Source organism: Fusarium oxysporum, chromosome 12 (genome assembly GCF_000149955.1).
Source record: "Fusarium oxysporum f. sp. lycopersici 4287 chromosome 12, whole genome shotgun sequence".
Classification (NCBI taxonomy): Eukaryota; Fungi; Ascomycota; class Sordariomycetes; order Hypocreales; family Nectriaceae; genus Fusarium; species Fusarium oxysporum.
In genome coordinates, this window is record NC_030997.1 from 1907776 (window position 1) to 1935338 (window position 27563).

The 27563-nt window shown below is 48.2% G+C and overlaps 11 protein-coding genes and 1 non-coding gene across 13 annotated transcripts; 6 read left to right on the plus strand and 6 right to left on the minus strand.

Moving 5' to 3' along the window:
• Nucleotides 1–856: 856 nt before the first annotated feature.
• On the plus strand, nucleotides 857–2348 carry FOXG_14707 (uncharacterized protein). Its single transcript, XM_018394768.1, has 6 exons — nucleotides 857–935; nucleotides 993–1238; nucleotides 1290–1492; nucleotides 1543–1637; nucleotides 1688–1858; nucleotides 1910–2348. Exons 1-6 carry the CDS (start codon nucleotides 903–905, stop codon nucleotides 2227–2229), a joined length of 1068 nt encoding a protein of 355 aa, XP_018254322.1. The 5' UTR covers nucleotides 857–902; the 3' UTR covers nucleotides 2230–2348.
• A 1418-nt stretch (nucleotides 2349–3766) lies between these two features.
• Nucleotides 3767–4144, minus strand: FOXG_21613 (uncharacterized protein; the record flags this gene model as incomplete). The annotated part of the gene is made up of 1 exon (XM_018401955.1): nucleotides 3767–4144. The coding sequence occupies one exon, from the start codon at nucleotides 4142–4144 to the stop codon at nucleotides 3767–3769; it is 378 nt and encodes a 125-aa protein (XP_018254323.1).
• A 1454-nt stretch (nucleotides 4145–5598) lies between these two features.
• On the plus strand, nucleotides 5599–9318 carry FOXG_14708 (uncharacterized protein; the record flags this gene model as incomplete). The annotated part of the gene is made up of 1 exon (XM_018394769.1): nucleotides 5599–9318. One exon carries the CDS (start codon nucleotides 5599–5601, stop codon nucleotides 9316–9318), a length of 3720 nt encoding a protein of 1239 aa, XP_018254324.1.
• Nucleotides 9319–11061: 1743 nt separating this feature from the next.
• Nucleotides 11062–11741, minus strand: FOXG_21614 (uncharacterized protein). 2 transcript variants are annotated; one of them, XM_018401957.1, is made up of 3 exons: nucleotides 11693–11741; nucleotides 11362–11638; nucleotides 11062–11310 (listed from the first exon to the last, which is right to left on the minus strand). In XM_018401957.1, the coding sequence occupies exons 1-2, from the start codon at nucleotides 11693–11695 to the stop codon at nucleotides 11393–11395; spliced, it is 249 nt and encodes an 82-aa protein (XP_018254326.1). In that variant the 5' UTR covers nucleotides 11696–11741; the 3' UTR covers nucleotides 11062–11310; nucleotides 11362–11392. The 2 variants fall into 2 exon arrangements, with proteins under 2 accessions (XP_018254326.1, XP_018254325.1); XM_018401956.1 differs by having other exon boundaries at nucleotides 11062–11638.
• Nucleotides 11742–12744: 1003 nt separating this feature from the next.
• FOXG_21615 lies at nucleotides 12745–12860 on the minus strand. The gene has a single exon (XR_001936427.1). It is a non-coding gene; the product is annotated as a 5S ribosomal RNA (ribosomal RNA).
• Nucleotides 12861–13409: 549 nt separating this feature from the next.
• Nucleotides 13410–13627, plus strand: FOXG_21616 (uncharacterized protein; the record flags this gene model as incomplete). Its single annotated transcript, XM_018401958.1, has 2 exons — nucleotides 13410–13494; nucleotides 13611–13627. 2 exons carry the CDS (start codon nucleotides 13410–13412, stop codon nucleotides 13625–13627), a joined length of 102 nt encoding a protein of 33 aa, XP_018254327.1.
• A 165-nt stretch (nucleotides 13628–13792) lies between these two features.
• On the minus strand, nucleotides 13793–15236 carry FOXG_14709 (uncharacterized protein; the record flags this gene model as incomplete). Its single annotated transcript, XM_018394770.1, has 2 exons — nucleotides 13793–14177; nucleotides 14227–15236. 2 exons carry the CDS (start codon nucleotides 15234–15236, stop codon nucleotides 13793–13795), a joined length of 1395 nt encoding a protein of 464 aa, XP_018254328.1.
• A 2239-nt stretch (nucleotides 15237–17475) lies between these two features.
• FOXG_14710 (uncharacterized protein) lies at nucleotides 17476–18762 on the minus strand (the record flags this gene model as incomplete). The annotated part of the gene is made up of 1 exon (XM_018394771.1): nucleotides 17476–18762. One exon carries the CDS (start codon nucleotides 18760–18762, stop codon nucleotides 17476–17478), a length of 1287 nt encoding a protein of 428 aa, XP_018254329.1.
• A 1326-nt stretch (nucleotides 18763–20088) lies between these two features.
• On the plus strand, nucleotides 20089–20499 carry FOXG_21617 (uncharacterized protein; the record flags this gene model as incomplete). The annotated part of the gene is made up of 2 exons (XM_018401959.1): nucleotides 20089–20100; nucleotides 20143–20499. The coding sequence occupies 2 exons, from the start codon at nucleotides 20089–20091 to the stop codon at nucleotides 20497–20499; spliced, it is 369 nt and encodes a 122-aa protein (XP_018254330.1).
• Nucleotides 20500–21082: 583 nt separating this feature from the next.
• Nucleotides 21083–23121, minus strand: FOXG_14711 (uncharacterized protein). Its single transcript, XM_018394772.1, has 4 exons — nucleotides 22324–23121; nucleotides 21671–22277; nucleotides 21512–21618; nucleotides 21083–21460 (listed from the first exon to the last, which is right to left on the minus strand). Exons 1-4 carry the CDS (start codon nucleotides 23032–23034, stop codon nucleotides 21371–21373), a joined length of 1515 nt encoding a protein of 504 aa, XP_018254331.1. The 5' UTR covers nucleotides 23035–23121; the 3' UTR covers nucleotides 21083–21370.
• Nucleotides 23122–24286: 1165 nt separating this feature from the next.
• On the plus strand, nucleotides 24287–25514 carry FOXG_14712 (uncharacterized protein). The gene has a single exon (XM_018394773.1). It carries the CDS (start codon nucleotides 24359–24361, stop codon nucleotides 25391–25393), a length of 1035 nt encoding a protein of 344 aa, XP_018254332.1. The 5' UTR covers nucleotides 24287–24358; the 3' UTR covers nucleotides 25394–25514.
• Nucleotides 25515–25857: 343 nt separating this feature from the next.
• On the plus strand, nucleotides 25858–26933 carry FOXG_14713 (uncharacterized protein). The gene is made up of 2 exons (XM_018394774.1): nucleotides 25858–26647; nucleotides 26698–26933. Exons 1-2 carry the CDS (start codon nucleotides 26105–26107, stop codon nucleotides 26818–26820), a joined length of 666 nt encoding a protein of 221 aa, XP_018254333.1. The 5' UTR covers nucleotides 25858–26104; the 3' UTR covers nucleotides 26821–26933.
• Nucleotides 26934–27563: the final 630 nt, after the last annotated feature.

Consider the following 27563-nt stretch of genomic DNA (forward strand, 5'->3'; position numbering starts at 1 on the left):
TTTCCGATTAGCGTCGTCGCAGGCTGTGTTAGTAGGTAAGCACTGGCATGCATCGGGAAAAACTCAAAAGTCAAAAGACTGCCAGTGAAGATGATGTGCAGGGTCTAAACTCGATTCGGGGGATCTTAGCGCTGGTGCCCTACTCCAGAATCTGGGATTGACTAAATTTGGGCACTAGTTCAGGGGGTTAGATACCCAATGCCTCCCCATTTCCCGTCATCCACACGTGATGCACGTATTCCCAGTTGTAGGATATCTATAGATGGCATTTATGCTCGGCAGAGCGCACACGCGTCAGTGTGTTTGAGCTTGAATATCGGCAATTGCAGCATGACTGGACGCCCAGCTCGTTGACATTTCCCATCGTGGCTGCACTCGCGACTCATGCCCCTGACGAATGACATCACCATCCTCCCCTCCCCCAAGTCTCGGTCCATCGGCAAAATGCTTCTCTCTTTAAAATTCCCCGTCTAGAGCCTGAATCTGGTTAAGATTGATCATCTGTGGCTGATCTCGAGCGATCGAGGGGCATAGCGAAAACTTTATCGCGATTCTCCAACCCAAGAAACATGTTAGTGCCGAGTCTATTCCCGAACCTCGCAGCCACCGTCAAAGCGCCAGTGTGCATGGTAATTTGCTTCTGGCCACTCACGCAGCGCAGAGAAGAGGCACACGAAACTGGCGTACACCAAGATAGCCACCATCCCAAGTCTCTTGACCTTTGGTATGGTGTTGAAGCAAGTTCGGTGGTGGCAGTGGCGTGTCTGTCGAACGTTTGTGGAATAGCGTTTTACCTCGACTTTTGCTTAAGTGCTTTTCTTCCCCCATGTTCCAAGCGCGGTCTTCGTCCCCGCGAGACTGAGTTGCAGCGTTGACCCGTTCACTGTCTTCATGTCGCCAAAATGCCTGCAGGGCCGTCCGGTGTTGTTGTGTTGGTATGGGATCAATCGCGAGCTCTCTGGATCATCAATGTCTAACAATGGCACGCCCAGACCGTCATCTACGTCCTCATCTCGCTGTCCGCGATAATCATCGGCGCCCGAATCTATCTACGATTGGCAATACAAAAGCAGCGCCTCGTAACAGCAGACTGGCTACGCATATCAGCATGGTGCACCGCATTCGTCACCGGCTTCTTCGACATACTCTATGCGAAAGAGGGCGTTTTGCATCCCGGGATCAACTACACTCTGTCTAATTGGGATGCCCCGTTGGAGCAGCAGATCAGAGTCCGGAAGGTAAGTGTTGTAATTACCCACGAGGGAGATTGAGCTGATTGAAGGTCGCAGTACAATTGGGTCAATCCTTTCCCATTTTACACGACGTTCTATCTCTGCAAGGCATCGCTGCTCGTTATTTATCTACAGCTATTTCCACCATTTATGGTTATAAGAAGACTCATGGTCTGGATCGTGGTCGTGTATTGTGTCTGCGCCTACATCGTCACCATTTCTCTCCAGCTCTTTCTCTGCTATCCAATTCAACGGAACTGGTATTACCGGACAATCATCTTCGAAATTCCCTTTCTAATAGTATTGCTAGGTCTGTCACGAAGCCTGAAGAAGCATGTGAAATCACCACGATACTTCTTCTGTTCCAAATCAACTGGGTGTTGCATTTCGTCGGAAGCATTGCTCGCAAGCTCGCCTATTCTCTTTGGCCTGTGATACAACTAATAACTTTGTAGTTTTCTGTCTTCCGTTCTTCATCATCCACAATCTTAATATGCGAAGGAAGGTTAAAGTCAGTGTATACTGCATCTTTCTCTTGGGAATCATCGACATAGCTTTTTCCCTCACGCGCTTCTTGACCATTCAGCTCGGTGATAGCGAAGACTTTCGATCTTTTACGATAATTGGCAAGTGTATTTCACGATAAAACTTGGAAATATTATCTAACCTCTTGTCAGAACTCTGGTGTTCCCTCGATGTCTACATCGGTCTCGTCATCTGCTGCATCCCAGCTCTCCGACCATATCTTCACAGGAAAGGAGTCAACTACAACTTCCAAGAATCAGGACGCCCTTCGAAGTCTGGTCATGCGATACGCCGGACAGGCCAGAGCGGATTTGAAGAGATAATCCAGGGGTCAGGACTTGAGGGCGATTGCCGAAATGATTCATGGTCTGCATCTCAATCTTGTGAGATTACAGCAGAATTGAGTGATAAAAAGGGAAATGGTAGTGATATCGAGCTGGTTAGTGTTGAGATCAATAAGAGTAGTGCGTAGGTCGGAGATATTCAGCGCGATAAAACAGCAGCGATTAAATACAGCATCAACTACTTGTCCCTCGAGTCCAGTCGAGTCGCGACTTACAAAGTCGTCTCCCCGAGGGTGTTGAAATGGGCAGAGCACATCTCTCAAAGATCCCAACTCATATACTTAGGTTCCAAGTGTATGGAAGAAGGGGTAGTTGCTAACATCTGTATAGTGATCGAGAATAGACATGATATCAAGTCAAAGGGTCAAATATAATGTGATCAAACTCTTTCAAAATTCATCACGTTCAACTTCATCAGTGTTAAACTCACACGCTCAAGCGACACACGATGAATGTCTGCAAGGACCACCGCCTATTCATCGTGGACATTGACTGCACGAAGCTCCGTCACGTCTCATATGTCGCTAGTTGATCTTTGGCAAGGATAATAACGGGATGAATAATACAATTTAGACTATTGATAAAATCTTTTTCAACTTCACCATGGACATAGTCCAGCTTTTGGATGAAAATTACAAAACTCATCATAAGCTTAGGTTAGTCTTCTCATACCAGTTTAGGAGGAATGGTCGAAATGAGGATTCATGGTGGTCGGACTAACAACCGGCTCGAAGCCAGCGCCTTTCTGACTGGGGCTGGCTTTAGGGGTGCGCTTCGAGTCGCACAGCAACAAGCTGCAATGAGTCGTGACCAAAGGTTGGTGTACAGGCCGAAGAGGTATCGTGTCCTTTTTATCTGTGCTTGCAGGCTCAAGTTTAACCTTATGAGCAGCAATCAGCTGCATAATTGCAGGCTGAGGAGGGCAGCATCGAGTGCGTAGTAGTTGAAGGTTGGCGCGACGTGGGATGCAATGCCTTTTAGGATATTTACCAGCTTTTCGGTGATTGATAGTGGCAGTGGCATCCGTGGCTCGGGGATGTGATGATCTTGCGCCAAGCTTTGTTGGTCGTTTGTTCCGTACCTTCGAAGGTATCCTCCGTTCCAAGCATAGACATCATGTTGACAAAGTCGAAAGATGCGATCGCGGTGGTGGGCTCATTCCGCTCAAGCCCAGCAGCGACATTTTCGAGCGCAAAGAGGCCAAGAAGGAACGCGAGAAGTGACGCGAGAAGGAAAGCGATCGTTGACAGCTTCATTTTTAGCGGCGCTTTGTCGAACAGGGGGAAATAACGGAAACGATAGCGTTAATTATATGCGAATTTGTAATTTATTAATCAGAAACGCGCAGAAGCCAGCTTAAGAGATACAAATGTGATTATGGGAGGGGAAACAAAGCTGTGAAGTTTTCATCTACTACGGTCCTACTCCAAGTATGCAATATCATTACTAGATCCCTCTTAATTCACTACAAATATGTCAAATAATAAACGCCTTTACACCAGACATGGTTAATAATTTCAGGGAGAATTTCCAAGTTTATAAATAAATTCGATTTTAATCAACTTCTCTAAATTGGAAATTTAACAGTCTCCATAACAGGCTCGTTGTCATACAATACTACTATTGTGGACCCTGGATGGTGAAACGTAGTCATTTAGCCAGCATTCATGGCCGAGAGCCCATGTGCTTCTGATTGCCAGATTCCAGCCTTTTGTTCACCTCTTCCAGCCTCTGGCCCATCTCGTCCAGCATCTGGAGTACCTGCACCTGTAACAGCCCGAACTGTCGTCGGTGACCTTCAGCCACTCGCTGGTCCACTCGATTGGTGGCTAAGGCTACCATGCCCACGATCAGCGGCTGAATCTGATGCAGTTTTTCGACAAGCAGTACCATCTCATTCGGAGGAGGCATGGTGGTACCTCGCTGGCCCTTTGAATCGGGGCAAAGGATTACCGGATATGTAGTCTTTGTTTCGAGAATGGAGTCTTCGAGTTCGTTTAATTGAATAAGGATGTTGTAAGAGAGGTCCTGGAATGGTGCCATCTTTGCAGTGTAAATGGAGAAGGGACGTTTTGGATAAGTATAGTGGGTAGATGTGACTAAATTGTTAATTGGTGTTGTGATATTAATCATAGAATGGCACACATGCCCATTTATACATATTGTCCAACCCCTACAGAGAGTTTGTTCACATCGAATAAAGCTACACATACGTGGTCCCTGGTAGTAACATTAACGAATGTTCAGGAATTGCTGCAAGGAATATGAACACAAACCATCACAAAGGAATGATCAAGGCTTTACTTCATGAAAGGACGGCTATAACAATGCATTTTGGATTTTGTAGAAGCATCCGTAACATGAACACGGTTCAGGTTGAAACTGGAGGACAAAGGGAGTTATAGTTCTTTGTTGACTTGCTGTCTTTGAGGAGGTGATGAGTTAAGAGGCTTCCATTAGTTCTTTGTTGAAACTGGCTTCTTAGGCCGAGATGTGGAACCATGGAGCAAGAAAACATCAAAGCTGTCAACAGGCGGGAGAAACAACTGAACTGATCTAATATTTAATAAAGGTATATCAAACTTAGCTAAGTCTTGGCGTAATTTAGGGTAGCGGCCCCCAGTTCTCTTACCACTCTCGCATGTCCCTGACTATACCAACTAGGGACCTGCACGCCAGTAGGTGTTGGCTGGTTCGAGCTAACAATCATTGTGTTCTGTACCAACGCGGCATGGAAAGTCAGAGATTGCTGGTCCTGGCGAGCTGAAAGATGAAATGAGAAGGTTTGAATGAGTCGAGGGATGCAATCGAGGTCTTTCCCCGCAAGTTCCGTCTACTAGCGGCGGTGGTTGCCGCAGATGCCGTCCGTCTTGGCGATCTAGTCAATCTAACGGCCATGTCCCGTCCTCAGCCGCACCAAATCAGGAGCTAATGGCTGAACTATTGACTGTTAACCCTGAACCAGCTTCATTATAACTATAGCGTAAGCACTCGACGGCTTGGAATGAGGCTATAGGGAGCATTCTCAATTGGTTAGAAAAGAGCCGTGGCTAGCTGACATGCCTAAGGAAGGTTTTGAACCACTGTGAACTGGAAGAGGCAGCCCTAATCCCTTGGTGGCTTGGGCCTGGACTAATCTGTAAAGCCACCCGAACTTCCGCCTCCAATGATTTTAGTGCTTGATCCGTGCTTCCGCCCGCCACCAAGCATCAGCTCTGACGACTCTGCCGCTTTCGATATTTTCGTACTCAGCCGCTCTGGCTAGTATACCTCTAGCTCTTACATTACGACTCTAGGGAAAGGAGATAAGAGCTGAGAGGGTAGAGGCCGGGAATGAGCGGGTCGTCAAGGGAGGCTATTGAAGTTAGATGTCAGAGGAATATATAGAGAGCTAAGTATCAGTCCTCAAGCGCCCAACCCGGAAACCGTAAAACAAAAGAATACAACAGTAGACAAACAAACAAACAAACAAACATCATAGTGCATCTTGGTCAAACATGACTTGGCACGCCCAACTTGCACTGGTGCTGGGCTTGGTCTGCCTCGCATCAGCCAAGTGCACCGGCATGTCAGACGACTGCTCCTCCAACCCCATCCCCCTACGCCAATTCAACCCCCTCAACTTCCACGCTACAACGTGCAACCTCAAGTGGAATAACGGCTGCACCAGAAACAAGAACGGGCAGCTACAGCAAAAGCCTCCTCCCTTCTTACTATGCAATTCTGGGCAGTTCCCCTCCGGACTGATCCCCGTCGACGCCTATACACTGGCGATGCAGACGAGGGACGCTGGCTCTCCACAAAATTCGGCTAAGTACACGCTGCACGGTCTATGGCCTAGCTCGGCAGGCGGCAATGGTGCAAGGGATCAGCCCTACGGGTGCCTCAACGGGGAGGAGTTCGATGAGAGCATCCTCAAGACATTTGGCGACCTGCTGAGCTACTTCTGGCCGACGGACCCAAAGTTCGGAAACACAATGCAATGCTTCATATTGTCGGAGTGGATGAAGCACGGCACCTGCGCCGTCATCCCCGGCGCAGACGGTAACGCATTCCGCCTCTCGCAGGAGGCTTACTTCCGCACGGCGTTTGTGCTTGCGAATGAGTTCAATGCCAACGCCGCGCTGCGCCAGCAGCTTGACGAACCGGGTTCGGAAGACCTGGAGTCGAATGTCAGCACCGGCTGTGTGCAGTGCGCGTATCTCGCAACGGTGGACTGGGATGGGACTGATGTACAGAGTGTGCCGCGCATGTCGGGTGATTGCGTTAATCAGTGCTTTGCATGTGGTGATAGCTGGGATATATGCCCGCCGGCGCAGCTCAACAGCACTGTAGAGCTTGACCCTAGCAACGCACCGGTGGACACAACCGACAGCGGAACTAACAGCGATGGACTGGCCAACTTCGCGGTGCTGGACTTCGCCATGCCAGCCTTTATCAGTAACAACACTTCACCCTGGGAAGGCACCTGGCGTTCATTCGGTGTCCGACCAAATCTAAGCTGCCTACCCTGCACCTACCCGGGACGCCCCTCATCCTGGCCTGCACGGGAGCCGACACCAAATGGAACCAAGACAAACCAACCACCCCTAGACCGCATACATCACACGCTTGGGCCGAAGGAGCTGGTTCTGCGATGCGGTGGCAATCGTCTCGAGGAGTGCCTGGTGCAGCGACTACCAGATATCGGCGGTCTCGAGGCGGCTTTCTTAGCCTGCAATCACACTGGTCAACCGGCGCCAGCGAGCTTCTACACTGCGATGGACACACCTGGGTGCGGTAACTTTCTCATGTTCCGCTGTAAGGCGTCGGCCGAGGGATGTTCCTTTTCCCCAGATGCTACCTCAGCGGCGTCCAAGTCTAAGACCAAGACCAAATCTGGCTCTGACTTCGAGCCTACCCTTGTTAGCCACTCCCAGCCTGGCATTGCCGGGGCACCGACTAAGCTGCTGGGCCTATGGCGTTCACTCCAGGTATCGAGCCACTATGAAGAGGGCCTCGCGAACTGGAGCTTTACCTCCGATGGCCAGGCGTCGGTGAAGTGGCCCAATCACCCTGAGCGCGGCGTGGAACGCTACTCAGTCTCTCACTCCAGAGAAGATCCCAGAAAGGTGCTCCTCGCCACCGCCAGCGGTGCTATCACGACCTGTCGCTTCAAGTTCCAATACCAGCCAGTATATTCCTACGCCGTGCTCGACTGTACAGCTGGAGATAAGAAGACGCAGTGGGCCATGGGACGGTGTAATCCATGTAGCGCCGAGTGTCGCTACTCGTGCAGTGCCGAGAACGACAACTGCGGCGCCGGATCGTGCGACCCTTCTGAGTCATCGTCTGCTGGTGCCCTGCCCTCACCTCAAGTTGACAGCAACCATAGGTGGTGCACTCCCGAGGACTCCAGCTGCTGGCCTACCAAGACGGCGATTGACAAGCTAGAGAAGGCTCTGGACCCTGCAGTACCCCGACTTGGCGTCCAGTGGAGCAACTATCCAGCACCGCAGCCCGCGCCAGTTCCAACAGGTTCTATCAACAACCAGGCCTTCTATGGCTTGGGTAGTAAGGGGCTTAAAGCGCTGTACTATTACGAGGATATCGCTGAGATGCAGCGCCCGTGCTTCAACATCAAAGACGGCGTTAATATTTGGAACACAGCCTCTGATATGTGCAAGGCAGCATTGCACCAGAATGAGTACCGCAATTGGAACCCCTTCATCGTCGTCTTCCCTCTTAACCAGCGCCATATAACTGCAGCTCTCAAATTCGCCGCGCAGCATCGCCTGTGCATTGCAACAGCTGGTACTGGCCACGAGTACAACAGCCGCAACTCATGCCCGACAGGCGGGATCCTCATCCGCACAATCCTGCTCAAGAACAAGGAGTTTCTTCCCACTTGGAGCGAGGACCCAGCCTTGGCTCCCGCGGGTGCGTTCCGCTTTGGCGCAGGCTCCATCTTTGCTGAGATTCATGCCTTCTCTGCCAAGTACGACCGTGTCGTGGCGTCGGGGTGGTGCTCTACCGTTGGCATGACAGGCTACCACCTCGGCGGCGGCCACGGTCCTTTTGCACCCTCCATGGGCCTCGGCGTCGATAACGTGCTCGAGATTGAAGTTCTACAAGTCGGTCGCAGCATTCACGGCCAAACTGTCGTTCACAAGAAGACCGTCAGTCGTCGTAAGAATCCACAGCTCTTCTGGGCCATGCGCGGTGGTGGCGGCGGTGTCTGGGGCGTCATTCTCTCTATGACGATCCGTGCTCACGCTGTGCCTGACGGGGGCCTCAGCCGCGTCTTCATGTCCCAGACCGGCACGTTTTGCCCTGGTTCAAAGAGCAAGTTTGGCTATGAATGGCTGCGCGAGATGTGGCCTCGCTTCGCTGAGTGGCAGCTGCGCCTCAACTCCAAGGTGAGCACGCAGCCAAGCTTCTTCATTGATACCAGCAAGTACAAGAAGGGCGACCTCTGCACGGCCACCTGGACTTTCAACTTTGAGTACTTCTACGCTGGTGGTCAGAAGGAGCAAGACTATGTTATGTTCCGTGACAGTCTCAAGGACGTGCTGCAGACAAAGACTATGCAGGAGGATAACTTCAACTCGGCGTATGACTACCTTCTTTCTATGCCTCCGAACAAGTTCCAAATCTCCGTCATGAACCCGCTACCAGCTCCGCACGAGCCCTCCGACGATGCCACAGGCTCTCAGAACTCGGTCTTCGTCTCGCGCGAGGACATGGAGACAAAATTCGCCTCGACCATGATGGACGTGCTGGATATCTGCGTCAACAGCCTCAAGACTCCCGATAAGACTTCCCCTGATCCAATGGGTTACCGCTGCGGCTTCCACTACCTCTACACGTCGATAACAGGCAATCTCGGGAGCGCACAGCCAGGCGACACGGCCATCTCTCCAGGCTTCCGCTCGGGTCTCATGCTATGGAACGCGCGCACGCTATCGACGAAGCAGTGTGAGGACACGATCTACAAGCTTGGGTCGAACAGTTATTTCTCTGAGAGCTCGTATGTTATGCATAACTGGACGGATAGGTACTGGGGCGAGAAGAAGTATAAGCAGTTGCTGGCTGTGAAAAGGGCGCACGATCCGGGGAATTTGTTCTGGTGCCATCATTGTGTTGGTGATGATCCTGATGACGCATATGGGAACCCGCTGGGTGTGAAGAAAGCGCAGGATGTTAAAGTTGATTCTTATAAGAAGGACGAACTGTAGTGGTTGTGCTGTGTGCCGGTTAGGTAACGGTTACATATTCAGGACATTAATATACCTATAGTAGCTTGACGCTTGCTTCAATACTACATGCCATTTGATCGAATCACTACATTTCTCCTTGCGCTACAGCCTTTCACTGCAATGTGCCATAACACTTCAGAAGGGTAATGAGGCGAAGACAATTATGTTGCATGCTTTACTGTTCAAAAAGCGCAGTGGGGGGACTCACGGAGAGATAAAGTCACGAACAAGTCAGAGTTTATCAATGATATCGTCCCACCGCAAATTGGGTAGACATGAGATAGCTGTTAAATCTTTGGCGGGAAGGTATTGATATCTTCTAGACGATAATATTGGAAAATGTGTGGAACTGGAGCAAGTAATGATTCCGTACTGGCGCCAGAAAAATGTATCTTCGATAGAAGGGATGTAAGAATGTAGCGATGTTGAGAAAAATCGCGTTGATATGGAACCAGGGCGTTCCCGTATGGAAGGGTAGACAGACCCGGATGCAAAGGTGAGTGTCATCCTGGCTGCATCCAGAACATCCTGGGTGTTGCACGTTGGAGGTGTGAGGTGAAGGGTTGTTGATATTGGTATTCGCGGACGAGTCCTGTGACAAGTGCTTGTAAAGCCGACTTTTTGGTGTGGTGGGGGTGAGAGCAGAGGGATGAGTAATGTAAGGGGCTAAGGGTACCATTGGAAAATGGGTTGTCGAACTACGGAAATCTAGACCAACGAATCCAGTTACATGATTTCGCAAAGGAAATTATGCTGCAGGGCTGGCACCAGCTCATCTGTGGAGCATGGGGTCTATGTATCAGCCGAGCAGGGCGGGGAGCAAAGAACCCATTAACTACATCGCCGTCACTCGATGCTCCGCGAGTTTTCCTTTTTTTCAAAGGAGGGTATCCTAGCACTTGCACGACGTCGTCCTTAGCTGAACATAACCAAAACAACTGGGCTATCTATTTAGCTAACGATATAATAAGGGCTATCCGAACGCGTATGGATTCTGAGTTGCAAAGCCTGCCAGCTCATCAGAAACAACCACGAGCCCAAAAGAGTGTCGAGCCTCTCCATATGAAAGAGACTTCTTAGCTGACTCCAGGCTATACTATCTTTATTTCCCTGCAAATTAACTTGGTGTCCCAAGGAAAGTCCACTACTCTCAACGAGCCGCTCCTTTTGGTGGCGAAAGAGATGCTCTCTCCAGTGGTAGAAGTGATAATACTTCGAGGTCGCCTGGTGAACTATGGGAGCGGCCTTATCTGGAAGGCCATCTTGCACATTATCACGATCGTCTTTTGAATCTTATGCTTACCATTTGACAGGCGGCTCAATTCAGTCTACCTACACCTGGAGTTATTTCAATGAAAGTACCCCATTCCTCTGTTAAGACCGTATCACGTTTGTCCCATCGCACGACTGTAACGGGAGGCGATCTCTATCCTCTGAATGGCTTCAGTCAGCTTTCTATTAGAACAGCATGGCCGTAAATGGAGTCCGGATAACAGTCTTGTGATGTGGGCTCGCCCTCACATACCCTACAACGCACGCCTTTATTCGTCCCATCCATAAGCCCATTGCATCCGCACATCGCCGTACGACTACCAAGTAAAGAAGACACATGCCCGATGAAGCCGAAAAAGATGCCCTTTGAGATAACTACAATATGCGCTACATCGAGAATATGATAGGGATGGCCCCTCTTGACGTTACAGGTACCTGAATAACATCACCTTTTATTGCACCGATAGTCATTGATGTCTTGGATCGGCAGCCGTAGGCTGTCAGCCTTCGGGTCACGTATCAGGCACTGAATTACCATAATACTGAGATCATCACTCATGATAACAGTGACCTCTTTAACCTTGGAAAGAAACAATGGACAGCAACAACTGGCATTGCAGCTGCGCAGAGCACTGGCTGAACCTTCCGTCAAGACTTCCTACAGTAAAGCCATATTATGACCCCTCGCCTCTCATAGGTCTACATCTCGCTTGTCAGCAAGGATATAAAAGTTCATGTGCTGTTTCATACGTGCTAAGCTCTCCATCAAAAACAACGGAGCTTATGCCGCATCCGCTGTTCTGACTTCGCCATTCGAGCCTCTGATAAAATAAACCGAAAAGCCCGGATCGACCTTCACCCAACCTCCCTGCTTAGGCATGCCCAACCAAACGCCACCTTGGCATTTCTTTTGGAATGCACGATCACAATTGCTCCAGTGGATGGTTTGGCCAACACCCTTAATTTCATCAGTGCTCTCTTCTTTCGCGGCAGCGTCAAAGGCTTCCTGGTCAAATGGTTGTACCTCCTGTCAATTACCATTAGCGTCACACTATAGCCGTGATCGCCGAACAGTTCTTACCATGGTGGGTTCTCGATGTTCTGTTGGTGCACGTGTGGTGAATAGTAACAGCTAGGATACGGTATCCGAGTTTTTGAGGTAACATCTCCGCATCTGAGGCGCGTAACAGGTCACGTGATTGATGAAGCATGTCATGGCCCATAAATCGATCAGGTACCGGGTGAACTCCGTCAACCATGATGAATTTATAATAGTCGATCAGCAATAAGTTTAAAGAACATGAATAGACAGACTAAGGAGGATCTGTGTTTCTTTGCGCATATTTCGTAATTAATTCAGCCTTTCTAGGATAAATGTAGCTACCCGATGCCAAGAGTTCAGCATAGTAAGACAAAATTGACCTATACTATTTTCACGGTGATTCAATCGCTATTAAAAGATCGAAAGCTATTAGAAAGCGAGTTCTGCAGCCCGCTATCATTAACGACCGACTAAGGACCAAATGGAAAAGACTTACGGTGAAGGCAACTTCGATATGCACTATGATGCTTCCATCTCAGTCTCTTGATCCAGGGCTATACTGGAACGTCAGGCTCACCAGTACCTTGCATAAGGCGTCTTTCGATGCGCAGAGGCGTGATCATTTTCCTGTCTCCCAGGTAATTATTGATTTAGGCAAGCAATATGTACATCGACCAGACTAAGATGGTGCGAGAAGCTCCCAGAAGGTGTTGGGCACTTGCTTCGTCTTGAAAATCAGTGATTCTTTGGGGCCCAAGGGTTACATACCATGCAACGGTGTTTGTTAAGACTTGTCCGGCGCGTATTTGCATTTTGTCCCCAACTACACGAATCCGATGGCCGCCATAAACTGTGCACCGGGGCTTGAATGAGTCCTGCTTACTCGGGTGTGGTTCAACATAGACGGAATGGTATTTTTCCCCGAGCCGACAATTAAGGGAACGTGCGGGTCATCCTTCAAATGCTTGCAGCAAACCTAGAGTATTAACGACAAATCGCTCCATCCATCCAGCATACTACGGAAGCAACAAAAGGAAAGTAATTCAGCCCAAGAATGTCTCTTAACATGTAAGTAGAGGCAAAAATAAAAAAACATACAACAGCGGGGATTCGCTGGTCGTCACCGACCCAACTACTAATCCGCCCCTCACTGGCTTGACTATGGGAGAGCGGACGGGATCCCGTATTTTCCGGTGGGTATGGTCGTATGTGTTAGTCATGCCACTGCGGCAGCCCAAGTCTCGCGCTGACTGATCTTAGATGTATAACTCACCTCTGTCTTCAAGACATTCACATTCTAAAGCACACGAGGTCCAACCAGTCCCTGATGTTTCTGGGTATACTGCAGTATCTCCCAGAGCCATGACTGCCATGTAGAAACAACTCTTTCAACGGCTGCCCTCTCAAGCCAGGTCACAACTGCAAGCTCCCACTTGGCAGTGATTCATCAGCCATGTTATGCAGGCCGAGGCTTGTCAATGAGCTGATTGACGAGTTCATGCCAGATCGGATATGATTAGCGACAGTGGAGTGCTTGCAGCAGCAGATAGGTCACGCGTGTAGTCTTAGGGTTGGAAAGATGACCCAGAGGTGAAGGATTCCTTTGCTGCAGGGAGCTCAACTGCAATGCCACTGGATGGGATACCAATCAACTTCCAGTGTCCAGTTCTTGACAGTAATTAATAGGCCAGCCAACTGATATACTAATATGACCCTTGCCATGAAATGGATCTTGTTGTGGTAAACAACAAGGCTGATGGCGACAGAAAATGCCTTTGACATTGATACCAGAAGTAAAGGAAAGGAGACAAAGGGACGGGGAATTCGTACCAATTACCTGGGTAATTGGGGCTGTCATGGCTAAAAGATGAGCATAAACACGGCGAATAGAATATTAACATAAAGTAGCAGGGCCACGTTATATATATTCCCGAACGCTAACATCATCGCCTTGCAGATTTTAAGAGATCATAGAACTATATAAACATATAACTACCAATAAGTCTAGTAAGTAGTTTCCCCACACTTTTAAGTATTATTTCCAACTAATGTCGGCAAGTATATAACTATCCCAACCTCCTACTTAAGTTATACATCAAGCATAACCAACAACTAGTCCCCTGCCATCTCAAGGCTAAACTAAACATAGGGTTCGTGATCCCACTCTTCTAGTTCCTTTATATAACAAATCCACAACCTTTCCGGATGCTGTTGAGCCTTGAGCCACATATCTCGAAGATTTACTTCCTCCCATCGAGCAGCGTAGAACCATGAGCTGATTGACCATTTTGCCACCTTGACACGGCCTTGATAGGTCTCCCCATTAACGACAGTTTCTTCATCTGAACTATCCCAGTCTGCGTCATATGCCCAAACCCAATAAGGATCAAGATTATGGTTCGCCGTGAACTCACCGTCCTCAGACAATTCGGGAATCAATTCGATGGGAATCACGATGAAAGTATTTCGTAGAATTCCGGGGGAGAGGAGATATTCTTTGTCCTGTTTATATTGTTTGAAGTGTCTGCGGAGTAATTAGTATATGTAATTGCCAAGGTCCTTATTAAACTCACTTTCTCAGATCGTCATCTTCAGCCAGTTCTGGGGTAACTCGATATGTAGGCCAATCCTCAGTTAGGAGCGGTTCCAACACCTGCCGACGGTTTTCTTCACCTTGGCAATGGATGCTCATCCAGGTTGCATCTGCCATATCCCTCCCACCATAGGTGTTCGTCCAGCTTAATTGAATGCGACTCCATAGCGGTTCCCAGTCAGAGCCATGTTTCTGATTAACCTCTCTAGATAAATAGTAGACAAACCCCCATTCTCGGCGAGTTTCGAGGATATGCCGTATCCAGGCTGGTGGCGCAGGAGACACCTGGTTCCAGAGTCTTTCTAGAGTTTTCTTATACGCATCCCGTTTCAGAAGTGGTCTTATAGCTTCCTCGTGTTTCCCCTGCTTCATAAGTTCTTGCACGGATTCCGCGTCTTTCAGGGTCCATTGGGTCTGTTCCTCAGCTTTAAGGTGTTCGATGGCAGGAATCATCCATTTGGAATTTCTCCGAGCTCTTTTAAGCTGATTATACCGTACAAGATCTCTGGCTTGGGCAGCAGGAGTCTGCAGCTCCTCTTCTCGAAGGTATTCTTTGTAGATTTCCTGTATTATAGTATTATCTTTATCAATATAATAAATATCACAGTAGACTAGCTTCCAGGCATCCAGGGGAAGAGGCTGTATGCGTTGATCGAATTCTGCGATATAGTCGATCAAAGTCTGACTAGTTCTTGCGACATCGTTGGCGATGCGTGTAACCATCATATTCTCGTCATAGGGGTAGATGCTTCGGCCAAGCAGGGTGTATTTTAATCGCATATTAGATATAATCTCCGACGGGTTATTTAAAGCGACTTGAACGAGGTCCCGGCCTGCGATGAGTTCTTCTAGCATCTGGATCTTCTGCTCCCTGTCGACGATCATCCAAACCCTGGAACGTTCCGACTGTGAAAGATGCCGCAAGCGTTCTCTACGCTCCGCTAGCGGCAGGTTCAAGATACTCCTGTAGAGCTCCAAATTTGGGTCCATTGTAGTGGTTAATCAGCAAGTCAGTCGTGTTGGTGAAGATGAGGCTGGATTCCAAGAGGGGAGGCTCTACAAATTGTGAGGGAATTACGCGAGTACGTTTTTTTATTTCATTAGCGAACAACTAAACTCCACCATAGATGTGGGTCAATCAATGTGCAAAGAACCAAACCAACAGAGTATTTGGCCTGGCTGGATCCTTAGTTCCGACTTCCGACAAGATGATCCCCGCCTTCGATCATAAGAGCGATGAGAAAACCCTTGAAATGTCAATGGGGATCAGCTCCGCGCTCGAATTTTCTGAGCCACCTCGGAAAAGAACTGCATATGCTCCATCGCAACAAATACCAGGCAAAATAGAAACACCCAGACTTGATTCAACAACTGCCTACATCTATCAGGAAGAAAACGAGGTACAGCCTCCCGACGACCTTGTTCGTACTACGTACTGCATGCAATGTATAAATGTAAGAGGGACTCCAGGATATCACGAACGAGTTGCAAGTTTGATGACGCGTTTATGGTGCTCAGGCTGCAAAGCCAAGCACCTTGCTGTGCAATTCTCAGTCGCGTCCCGAAAGGCAACAACATCTTCGAGACTTTACATTGCTCACCAGGGCCACCTTGCAGGTTACCTGTATTTGAAGGTGTCCTTGAAAGATCTCGAGTCGTGGCAGAATGTCGTCGGAACTAAATCGATAGACTGTACAGACCTAACCTGTCTATTTCCCGGTGCCTCCCTTAAGTACACAGGTATCAGCGACTTCTATGCCGACCTCGATGGCACCGCCTACGTGGCTTGGCTGATACCTGTTAATAAGTCTGATGCTGATACTTCTCCTACTTCTCTTATGGATTGATATACATTAAAGATAAAAGAAATATATGGGTTATCTGCTAAAAGCTAAGCTCTTCGGGGAGCCTAAAATGACATTAGAAGGGCTACTAGAGCGAGATTGTTTCTGCTTTTGCGGATATAGTATTAGCTACGTGGCTGGATTTGAAGGCGATAATAAGGTTGACTTATTATATTAAACTAGTCTACCAGATGATATTAATAAGCTTGTGCCAGAGGACTAGGTTTGTATGCTAGATCTAGACAGCTATGGCCACTTTTAGGATCCAGAAACTCAGCATACTACCTGGTATTATAATCCAACCTGCGCAACTATAGGCGAGCTTATTGGGTTCTATATAAAAGTTACTATAAATAAGAGTTATTAGAGTAAGCCTGATGAGCCTGAGATAAACTCAAAGCCCTTAGACTCCCTTGTTGATGGTAATATTAGATGTATAATGTCGGTTGAAGATATTTGAATCCTAACCGGAAAGTTCTGGGATAACTGACATGGCTCGCATACATAAGGACTAGCTGTTGGCTGGGATAAGCCCATGTCGTCGTAGGTTTAGTGTTGCCAGGGGGTGTCACTGGTTGTCTTTTGTCGTATGGGAACAAATACGCCTCTGAGCCTATCATGCCAGTTAATATATTTACCGGCCTTAACCACTTTGATTATCCCTATCCGTCTGATCCATAAATTAGTAGGCATTACACTTTAATATATCGTTACATGGCAGAAATTATCCTAAACATCGCCATTGGCTGAAATCCGATGGCGTTAGTGCATAGTTGGCAGTGACTCTTGCGGCGTGGTTAATAACAAGGCTGGTGGTCTAGTACTTACTCGAGAATGGTATCGTGTATTCCATGATATCTCTGTTGCTGCTAGGTACTCTGTCAGACAACAAACACACTGGACACTCTTCCAACCGCCTAAATGCCCTTTGGTTTAAGAGAAGGAAATGGAACGACAGTAGTGTCGTATGTGCTTTCTGCTTCCTATCAGCTGTTGTCGGGCAAGGGTGTCGTTACTAGGGACCATGTGAAGCCAGTCCTTTACAATTGGGTAAGTTCATAACTTACGTGTACTTGGTACAGTCAGGCAAAAGGTTCAAGTCAAGGGTCCACGGGTATCAACAACTCAACGTCACACTATCATGTACACTGTCATAATCACAACATTACAGATTTAAGGGAGTAAAAGGGTTTTAGAGACAACACATCATTTCTGTAGACTATGGAGTTTCCTAAATACTAAAGAGTGCGCTATCGCTGCACTGAGAAAGCCCAAAGCAATGTATCCTATTCCTGTAGGGTGGGGTCTCTAATTTTCGTGTCTCGCAAAATCAAACGCCGAACGCAGTCTCACGCTGTCTATACACCACCTCGGGAACCGCGAGTTTAGTAGGCGATATCCTCCTTGGAGTTGATGTAGACAACCTTAGGGGGAGGGACGCCGTTGAAAGAGGTCGAGTAGTCGGGCCCATAGGCAGCAGGACCATAGACCCAGACGAGATGATCTGGAGCAAGGACATCGGGAAGATCAACAGTCTTCTCCTTGCCGTTGGCGTCCTTTCCAAGTATGATGTCGGAGCTGTCACAGCTTGCACCATACAGAACACAAGACTTGGTCTTTTCAGAAGGAGAAGAGGTGTGCCACTGGAAGGAAATCTTGTTGGCCTCGTTCAGTCCGTGGAGAGTACCGACGGAGAGAAAAACACGCGAGACGGAAGCGCTTGCGGTGTGCTTAGAGACGTTGATGACATGGGTCTGCAACCATCCAGCCTTGGAGATGAAGGCACGTCCAGGTTCAGTCATCATGATCAGCTTGACAGGCCAATCCGCAAAGACGGAAGAGAAGATGTCGATGGTGGGTTTGTTGTAGTCGACGAACAAGGGAGCAGTCTTGGTCGAGATGCCAGCCCATCCTCCACCAATGTTGGCAAGAGTCATGGTGATGCCGAGTTCGTTCTTGACGCGATCGAAGACGCCGCGGAAGAGCTGGGCAAACTGAACAAAAGCGTCGGTGGCGAGGTTCTGAGTACCAGGATGACCAGAGAGACCGATGAAAGTGAGGCCATGCGCCTGAGCTTCTTCGATGATGGTGAAGGCCATTTCCGGATCAACACCAAACTTGGCAGAGAAGGGCTTATCCGAACCTTTTCCAGAAGAGACAAGACGACAGAAAGGCTTGATGTCAGCGAGAATGGTGGCCAACTCACAACCCTTACGCTTAACAACACGATCAGCTGCCTCGAGCACACGATAGACCTGCGAGGTGCTATCAACAGCATAGTACTGAATCCCAACATCAATACCCCACTCAAGCTCATTGCTAGGAAGATTGCAGTTCCCAAGCGAGATGCGAGCAGGATTGACGCCTCTGTCGACGAGGGGCTTGGCTTCACCCTTGGAAGCACAATCAAAACCACATCGGAGCTGGTCGTAGACGTCAGTGACGGGCTTAGCAGCGCAGGCCTTGACGGCGCCGAAATGGACGACGTCGATGTTGGGGGTTGAAGGCATGGAAGCCATGAACTCGCGGACGGTGTCTTTGACGGTGGCCACGTCTATGACGAAGAGGGGTTTTTCGCGTTCGGAGAGGGGGAGAGCGTTATGCTTGGTGAAGGTAGCTTGGATGCCTGGGGACATGTTGGGGGGGTAGACGACGGGCATCGGGGAATCCATGATGGGCATGAGGATCGGATGAAAGACGGTGAGATGTGAGGTTGTGTTTGTTGAGGAAATTGTGATTTGGAGGTTGTTGATGGTGATGTCTGAGTCGGATGTTGATGTTGTTTCTCAACTAAAGAGTGTTGACAAGATGGTTGAGTTGAAGAATTTCTATACTGAATCAAAACATTATATACCACAGTGGAGCATCTGTTTAATCTCTCCATCTGTTCCACTGGCAGTTGGTCTTTTGCAGTGGTAGTTCTTCATGTTCAGCTGTTCTGACTCAATGGGCATATCAGAACGCGGATGCCAGTGCCATCGCACTCTTATTCGGCCTGCGACGCATTGAGCTCTCTTTGTACATCCGAAGATCGTGTCTGTTCGTTCAAGAGTCGTTCTCAGCTCAGTGGCTGCAAGTTCTTTTGTTCTGAACTTATTTCTATTGAACAGCTGCCCGCAGTTACTTCCCCGTTGTTTGCCTCATTTGAGATTGCGCAACACTAGTCGACCAGAGCAAGATGTCGAGGTAGTCTTATCAGTCTTTTGGTCAATTGTCCTTTCCTACGAGACCTTTACAGCCTGCACTCAGGATGGAGAAATATACTTCAGTCTTACATCTACGATACCATTGTCTAAACATCCAAACGTCACTACGGAGTACGGGGTTGGTTTGTAGGAGCTTCAGGATTGTGAGTTTACATGATGATCATCACACTCTCTGCCATCATACATCAATCCAAAAACTAGCTTGATTCCGTTGAGGACTTCAAAATGTCAACTGTTTTGTTCTATCCACGACGGTCTTGGAAGTTTCCCCATTGATCATTTATCCGCGCATACCAGTCGGCCAGTGTTTAGCCAGAGTCTCTGTCGGCTCGTCTATCATGCATGAATAACATGCAATAAACCAATCGCCCTTCACCCAGATACAGATATAAGAGCTCATTGGCCTCGATCCAAAGGGCATTTGTTGCGCGGGTGAGATGAAAACAGTGGTGAGTAGCAATACATAATTCAACTACTAAAGAGGATGAGTAAGGCGAGGAGCTGGCGCAACCAAATTTTAGTCGACACGGAAATCCATTGGGTGATCGTTTGGTGATGAGAGTCCTTGCCGGGATCTTTATCTGTATTTCTACTGCTCGCCGTAATAACCAATCAGAAAAGAGTGAATCATGCGTTTCTTTTCTTGTCTCTAACATCTATGTCGCTAGATCTGGGAGTTCAACGAACCCATATCGGCGGGCAATTGGAAAAAGAAGGTATGCAGGCATCACCAGAAGAGCTTCCCAGCACGCCTTTGAACAGCTTCAGATAGTAAGTCGGCATTTCCTTCTCATGAATCTGGATGTCAGTCATATCTCGTACTAACATACCTACCTGGTTGAGCAGGTGTTTGGCTACCTGCTGAAACCAGGCGTGAACGAGAAGTTCGTCGCTACATATGACGATGTGAAAGGCTTCCTAAAGGAGTTCGAGGCGCTTTACCGAAAGCAATATCCCAAAACTCCAGCTTTGGATCTCGACAGGCTATGGACTACATTCATGAGGGATTTGACTACCAAGATGAAAGTTTGGACCAAAAGATGGTTACTATATCGTGCCGATGAGATGGCGAAGGACTGGGCGGCTGCTGCGATTTTAAGCTACGCACAAGAAGCACTGACAATCTTAGAGAAGGCCCAGGAGCATCAAAAGAAACACGGGATTGCGGTTGATAAATTCAAGCCCGACGTGGTTTTTAAATAACCCTTGCCTAGCTTAGAATCTTCGGAGAGTATCTGTATATAGTCTAGTTATTAGCTGCGCCTGTCTTTCAGGCACTGTCAGTAGCTTAGAGTTCGCAGGGAAGTAAGAGCATAGGAGCAATGTTCATTCGGGCTTCTCCCTGAAGTAGCCCGATGTTGCAGAAGTGGAGCAGCAAAAATTCAATCAACTTAAATTAGTTATAAGGCCCATGGTTCCAAATAAAATGGTGGGGTTTACTGCTAAGGGAATAAAACATGCCACTACTCCTCTCCATTCCTCACAAGTCGATTTGCAAGTTTTTGTTAGAAATAATATTCCAAAACGTGGCAAAGCTATTTGCTCGACTCAGTAGTATCTTAATAAACTAATTCATTTATTCGTGCTGGCCTGGAAATGATTTCTCCAGCGCTAAAAGCCAGTATCAGTTCTTAAAGTGTATTCACACGTATATTACAAATTCCTGGGAGACGGGAGTACATGTGTCTAGATTGCCCTATTATACCAAGACCCCGAGTGGCTTTTACGAGAAGAGAATGTTTGCCCCTGGTTTAAGAAACCTATTACAGCAAGTAAGGAAACGGGATATGGAGATTGCAAACTGCAAGTTCTTAATTATAGTGCCAGATTAGTATTACCGGTTTATTTACAGAAGTCGCAGATAAACAAGTAGCACATGCGAGAGACTGGAGGAAGTGGGTAAAGCAACAAGATACCCTTCTTTTCACCCAACACTAGACCAGATGGCATTAACGACTGCTCTAACAATTTCATTCAAAGTCTCCTGACAGACGTTGAACAGACAGAGCTATAATGGAAGGAATAAACTGTTCAGCTGCCGACACCGCCACTGGTTTATCCAAGTCGTAAAGCATCAATAAACCCCAATGGCCTCACCAACAACACTTCGAAACATACCATCTGGGTCAAACTTCTCTCGGACTGCCTTGAACCGAGCAATATGCTACAAGCAAATATTAGCATCCTGGTCTCAGCCGTCTGTAAATAATCTTACATCAGGGTCTAGGTTCTTGGCAGAACGCTCAAATACCTCTCTTGTATTCTTGGTCCAATGCGGGCGGCATGGGAATTCATCAATGAGCGTTTCGGCAAGTTTGTGATCTGTCATCCTGTCAACTGCAACACTCTCTACCGATTCATCGTATCAACTTACAAAACGGTTCGTTGTACCGCAGCCCATCACCAATACTCGGTTTATAAGATGGAAAATCCAACATAATAGCACCTTTATCCCAATCAGCGCCATCGGAGGTACCGTAGGTGACCTGACCGAGAAGGTCGAAATACGGTCTGCCAAACTTGATATTGATGCCGCTTCTATAGGTCGATGCCATAAACTTGAGCTTCTTGGCTTCGTTGTCGAAAAGCTGACGAACCCGCTTGAGCATTGCATTCGCTTGAGTCACGGGAAACGCAAGCTCTAGGGTATAGCCGTGGATGCCGTATTCCCAAACTGGTCGTTGATCAGGGTATAGACCGCCTATGAGGACGTCGTAGTTCCAACCGTAAACTGGCCACTTGGTGATGGGTTCGTTGGTCGTCTTTTCTCGAAAGTTGGGATTTTCCCATTGTCCAAAGAGGATCTCTTCAGCGAGGAGATTGGATAGAGCGACGCCCTTTCCGGTGTTCCATAGAGCTGTTATCGCGCCGGCTTCGAGTTGGGTGATTGAGAATGTATTCTGAAAACCCTCTTGGTCACTTTTGTTGGTTGGGATCACGTCGTAATAACGCCAGTGGAATTTCTTTTTGTGCGGCCACCACTACAATCATTTAGCTACGGTCAAGGAATGGTAGGTGAGTACTGACCCATAGGTTCGCTGTGGCATAAGGCGAAATCATACCATAGATGTCCCCGTCAAGAACATCAGCCTCTTCGAGCGTCTTCTGATCAGCGTAGACTTTAAAATCGGGATAGATCTTGAACTTCATTCTGACGATGACACCCAAAAGACCAAGAGATGTCGAGGCAGCAAGCCACTCATCACTATCGTCACGCTCCAGGTGTCGCAACTCACCATTGCCATCGATAATATCGAGAGCCAAAACACCAGCAGCGACCATAGAGTCCTCCCGAATAGAAGACCGATGAGCGCCCATGGCTACGCATCCGGCCAGAGTGATGTTCCAATTGACGAGGGTATATCCCGCAGACGCGCCACGTTGGTGCAAGTAATCTGCGAGTTCCAGGAACGTTACACCAGCCTCGATCATCACAGTGCCAGCGTCAAGGTCGAGATCATAGATCTTGTTGACCTGCTCTGTACGCACAATGACAGTGTTCGGATCATCGGAACACATTGTGTCGTACCACATATGTGCTTTTCCAGACGCACGAACTCTCTGGCCAGCCTTGATGGCATTTTGAACGATGTTTTGGATGTCCTTGACACTAGTTGCGTCATGGACAGCTGAAACATTCTGACAGGCTGGGAAACCGGGGCCGTCGAAAGTGTTGTACGTGAGAGCATTGGCACCAACGGCCAAAGTCAATGCGGCCAAGCATCGAAGAACTGCCATGGTGGTGAGAGGGATAATTAACCACTGGCGATGAGGTTTGAGTGGCAACCAACCTGAATAGTCTAGAAGCAATCCCCATTGTATTTAAGCTTATTCCAAACAACTAGAGGTATAGAGTTAATTGCGCTCCGATAAGCGAGTTCCATGTGAAAGTCTAGGACGAGCGCCGAGCAAAAGCTAAATCCCCGCGTAAGGTTGCATTCTCTAAACCTCGAGTTGGCGATCGACATCATCAGATGATGTAGTGCAGCTCCCTTCAGGCAGGTCCCCTGCCCAGGATGGCACTTTACGCGGGGAACTCGCCAAGTGCAATAGTGTTCCTGCTTTATTACCCCAGAATGGGCAGTTCCGTGATCTGCTGATGTCTAAAAACAGCAAGGTATGCATAGAACCCCAGTCGTATATGCCGCTCTGTTAACATTACCCCGCGTTTTAAACTGGATTGTTGGTGAGGCACAGGAAACGACGTCCTGATTATGATCAAGTTCACCTCCGCTATGAATGCGTTTTTCAAAGCTCGAGTCGCGGAAGTGTAAGTTTAACATATGAGGCGTTTTCAAGGTCCGCATAACTAGATCACAGCCACGAGGTAAAAGTCGTGAAAGTCGGGCGAAGGGTCCGCATAACACTTTCATTGACAACAGGTCAAGCACGAGAAGATGAAGCCCAAAAGTCACCATGGATAAAGCTACCATCAGCAGTAAGACCAGATCCAAGAACTTGACATATACAGCATGGCCACAGTTACTCTGAATTTGCGCTCGCTGATACCTTGCGTGGAGCTTTGCCATCAATTGTATAACATGGGGGGACTCTTAGTTAGCCCAGGTAGCTAGTAATAACTCTATCCACATGTCAAAAGAGGCGAGTCCTGGTGTCGGGGAAGTCGAATTGCAGCAACGGGTTGACTACAATTTCTAAAGGGAGTCGTCCACGAGATGCGACAATTGATAATTCGAATCCGATAATAGACCCATTTATTTCCTTAGTTACTTTCAATAACATCGATTCTCCGGATCAGGAAATGTATTCAATAAACGCTGGAAAATCTGTTGGAACAAACCGTACTGTTGAGATATTAATCAACATTGAAAACCTACCCTACGTGCTGCGACCCACTTTCAAAAAGTCAAGCCGTCAATTGATACTGCGTCGGGGGGTCGGAAGCGGGAACAATGATATTCCAGATGCAGCCACTCTCATTACGGTAAAAGGAGTATCCCACCCAAGATATCCCTTCATCATTGCAATCGTAACAGCATAGTTGGAAACAATCATCTGTACAGTAAAGAGATCGTCTGAACCATAGGCCCAACCGCCCAAAATGCCGCGTATGAATCTTGGCCTCCCCTACAACCACTGCAGCCACTCGCCCTGCCCAGCTGGCTTCCAAAGCTCCAACCTGCTCCGCTGCGGAGCCTGTCAAACCGTCAAGTACTGCGGCAAACCTCATCAAAAAGCCGACCGGCCAAGGCACAAGGTCCAATGCGTTCCTATCAAGCAAACCAAGGACAAACTCACCGAGGAAGAGCTCAAGCTACGCGCTAATCCCGGCGACGACACCAATGGAAACCCTTTCGACAATTCCGTCGGTCTCTTTTGGTTCTTTAAGAGCACCCGTCCCTACATGCAAGCTCGCCACGACTACATCAGTGCTATTCTCAACGTCCGCACCGGCGAAGCCGTCGAGATGGCACTCAAGGAATCGCTTGACCTACTGCGTCTTTGCCGAGGGGACAACCTTGGCGTTCGCTCACAAGTTCCTGCGCTGTATCTCAGACTGGGAAAAGATCAAGAAGCATACAATTTCATCAAGTGGTATGCGGTGAAAGGCGACTCCAAGTACGACTGGCGCGACATGAGCTTGCCGTTCCTTGATCTGAAGGGAGAAGATGCATTTGAGGCTGTTACCGAGAAACCTTATTACTACGACGTCTCCTTCAAAATGGCACTGACGCTCATCAAGATCCGTCTGATGAAGGATTTAGAGTCGCTGCAGGGGTTTTTACAGAAGAAACCCAACGCGACGGGGGAAGAGAGATATGATTATTTGTTGGAGGAGGCTATGAGCGATATCCTTCTACAGCGGGCGGATATAGTCGCGGAAGACGACTACAAGGACTTGATTGCGGAGCTGAAACGTCAGGTACTGCAGTTGTACAAGATGGTCAAGGAAGACAACAAGCACATCTGGCCGGGCATTGAGAACCCGAACTTGTATGCATATGATGTGCCGACCGCTTATTCTCCCGGCTCGCGGGAGGAGGCTGTGCTTATCTTTCGCAACTCGTGGTACTCTTGGTCAGAGACGGAACCGGCGATACGGTATATCAGGGGGGTTATTAAGAATGATAGGTAGGGTATCTGCCGTGTGCACAAGATTAGAGAGCTCCGTGCCCGCGCAAAGATGATAAAACCGTATCTCAATTGAAATCATCTGGATGCCGAGAAAGCTGCCTTATTCGAGACTTTTGGTTAAAAAGTTAGTCGTTGAAGTGTCGGGCCGAGTTTCGTCGACACGGTATCGCACCTAAAACACGGGGCTAAGCATTTTATGGGGTGCGCTTTGACTTTACGTCCGGTGAGCCTGACACAGACGATCCGGAACAGAACCCCATAGACAGCCATGATCGACAACGTTTCCGGTTAGCGACAGTATTTTCGGTTAGACATTCCAGAACGGCACGAGTCAGTTGAAACACGAGTCAGTCGATGGACGCCACGCTCAGACTTTAAAGCCGGCCAGACAGAAGCTAAAGCCAATAGTAAGGGGAAAATATGGAGTCATCGCGGCATTGAAATGTAAGAAGACGAGATGATGTGCCGAGAGGGATCGGCCACGTGCGGTCGGATGAGTGTGCCGAGTAAGTGCGGTAGAGGAACGGAGAGATTGAGGCTAATACAACTTGGGGGATTCTTGCGAGGGAGTTGTTTGAGATGGTGGATGATAGCTTTGGTCATGTTGATGGTGTTCTATAAGTATCAGGGCTGTAAAGGCTTCAGTTTCAAACCTGCCCAACATTCATCACATCATTACTACCTCTGACAATATTGAAGCCCACTCTCAGCCATGCTTTCACAGTTCATCACGTTCCTCGCCCTTGCAGGCTGCGCAGTCGCCGCTCCAAGCCCAAGAGCCGCAAAGTGCACATCCTACACCATCATCAACACACGCGGCACCGGCGAAATCCAAGGCCCATCCGCTGGGTTCCGCACCATGAACTCCCAAATCACATCCCAAGTCCCCGGCGGCAAGATTTACAACACCGTATACCCCGCCGGCTACGACCAAAACTCTGCTCAAGGAACACAGGACATTATCCGCGAGGTGAAGAGTGTCCTAGCGTCTAACCCTAGTGAATGCTTCATCTTGGAGGGTTACTCCCAGGGTGCTGCGGCGACTGTGAATGCGCTGTCGCAGTTGACAGGGAGTGCTGGGGATGCTGTCAAGGGGGTGTTCCTGATTGGTGATCCGTTGCATAAGAGCGGGTTGGCGTGTAATGTTGATAACAATGGTGGTACGACGACTAAGAATGTCAATGGGCTTGAGGCTTTTGGGGGTGCTGGTATTCCTCAGAACTGGATCTCTCGCACGCTTGATGTTTGTATCTTTGTAAGTTCTTATGAAGCTGGGTTTTGGGGGGCGTTGACTAATGTGAATAGGGCGATGGAGTCTGTGATACAACGCATGGGTTTGGTATCAATGCTCAACATCTTCAATATCCGAATGATGCGGCGACTCAGAACCTTGGAACGACTTTTGTTGTCAAGAAGTTGAATGGGTAAGGGAGTCGGTTTAGAAAGGAAATGTTCATTTTGTGTAGCTATTATCGAGAATGGCGATGTACATAGTAATTTGAGAGTCAAAGTTGGAGTTTCTGTGACCTTTTCATGATGACAACGAGCTTGATCCAAAGTCCAATAGTGCATGTTATTCCTTACTGTTGGCGTTGTCCTTCAATTGCATGAAGCAGCCTCATGTCGCTCCGGTCTGTGGAGTCGTACAAAGGCTCAAGATTAATCAGGCTGATATGTAAGATGCTACACAATTTGGTAGACTTTTGCTCCAGCTCTTTAATGATAATGGAAAACATGTGAAAATAAAAATTATGGTGGTTTTCTGAAGTCAAGCCTCTGAATCTAAGTTGTTTGCTTAGACCACTTGAAAGAATTAAGATGATTATTTTTTTATGTTGAGGTTGGTTGCAAAATGCGACTTTCAATTGCCTCCAGGGTGAGTCAATTACGTGCATGGTGCAACCCTTGCCTCTTCCCCGCCTTTTGTTTGGCTTTTGATATGGTCAGAAAACCGTGATAGGATAAAGCTCTCTGACAAAATCAGCCTGATCCGTTCGACATACTACAGGCCGTATCCTGTTCTGGTATTTTTGCTCTGTCTTTAGCGCTTACTCCACATACGGCGCTTTTTTAAACCAATGTCATGTAGCTTCACGGAAGAGCAGTTAATCCGTTCCTTTGAGCCAGTGGCCAGCTTTTCTCTTCATGCAAGTCTCAGAATTGCATTGCAT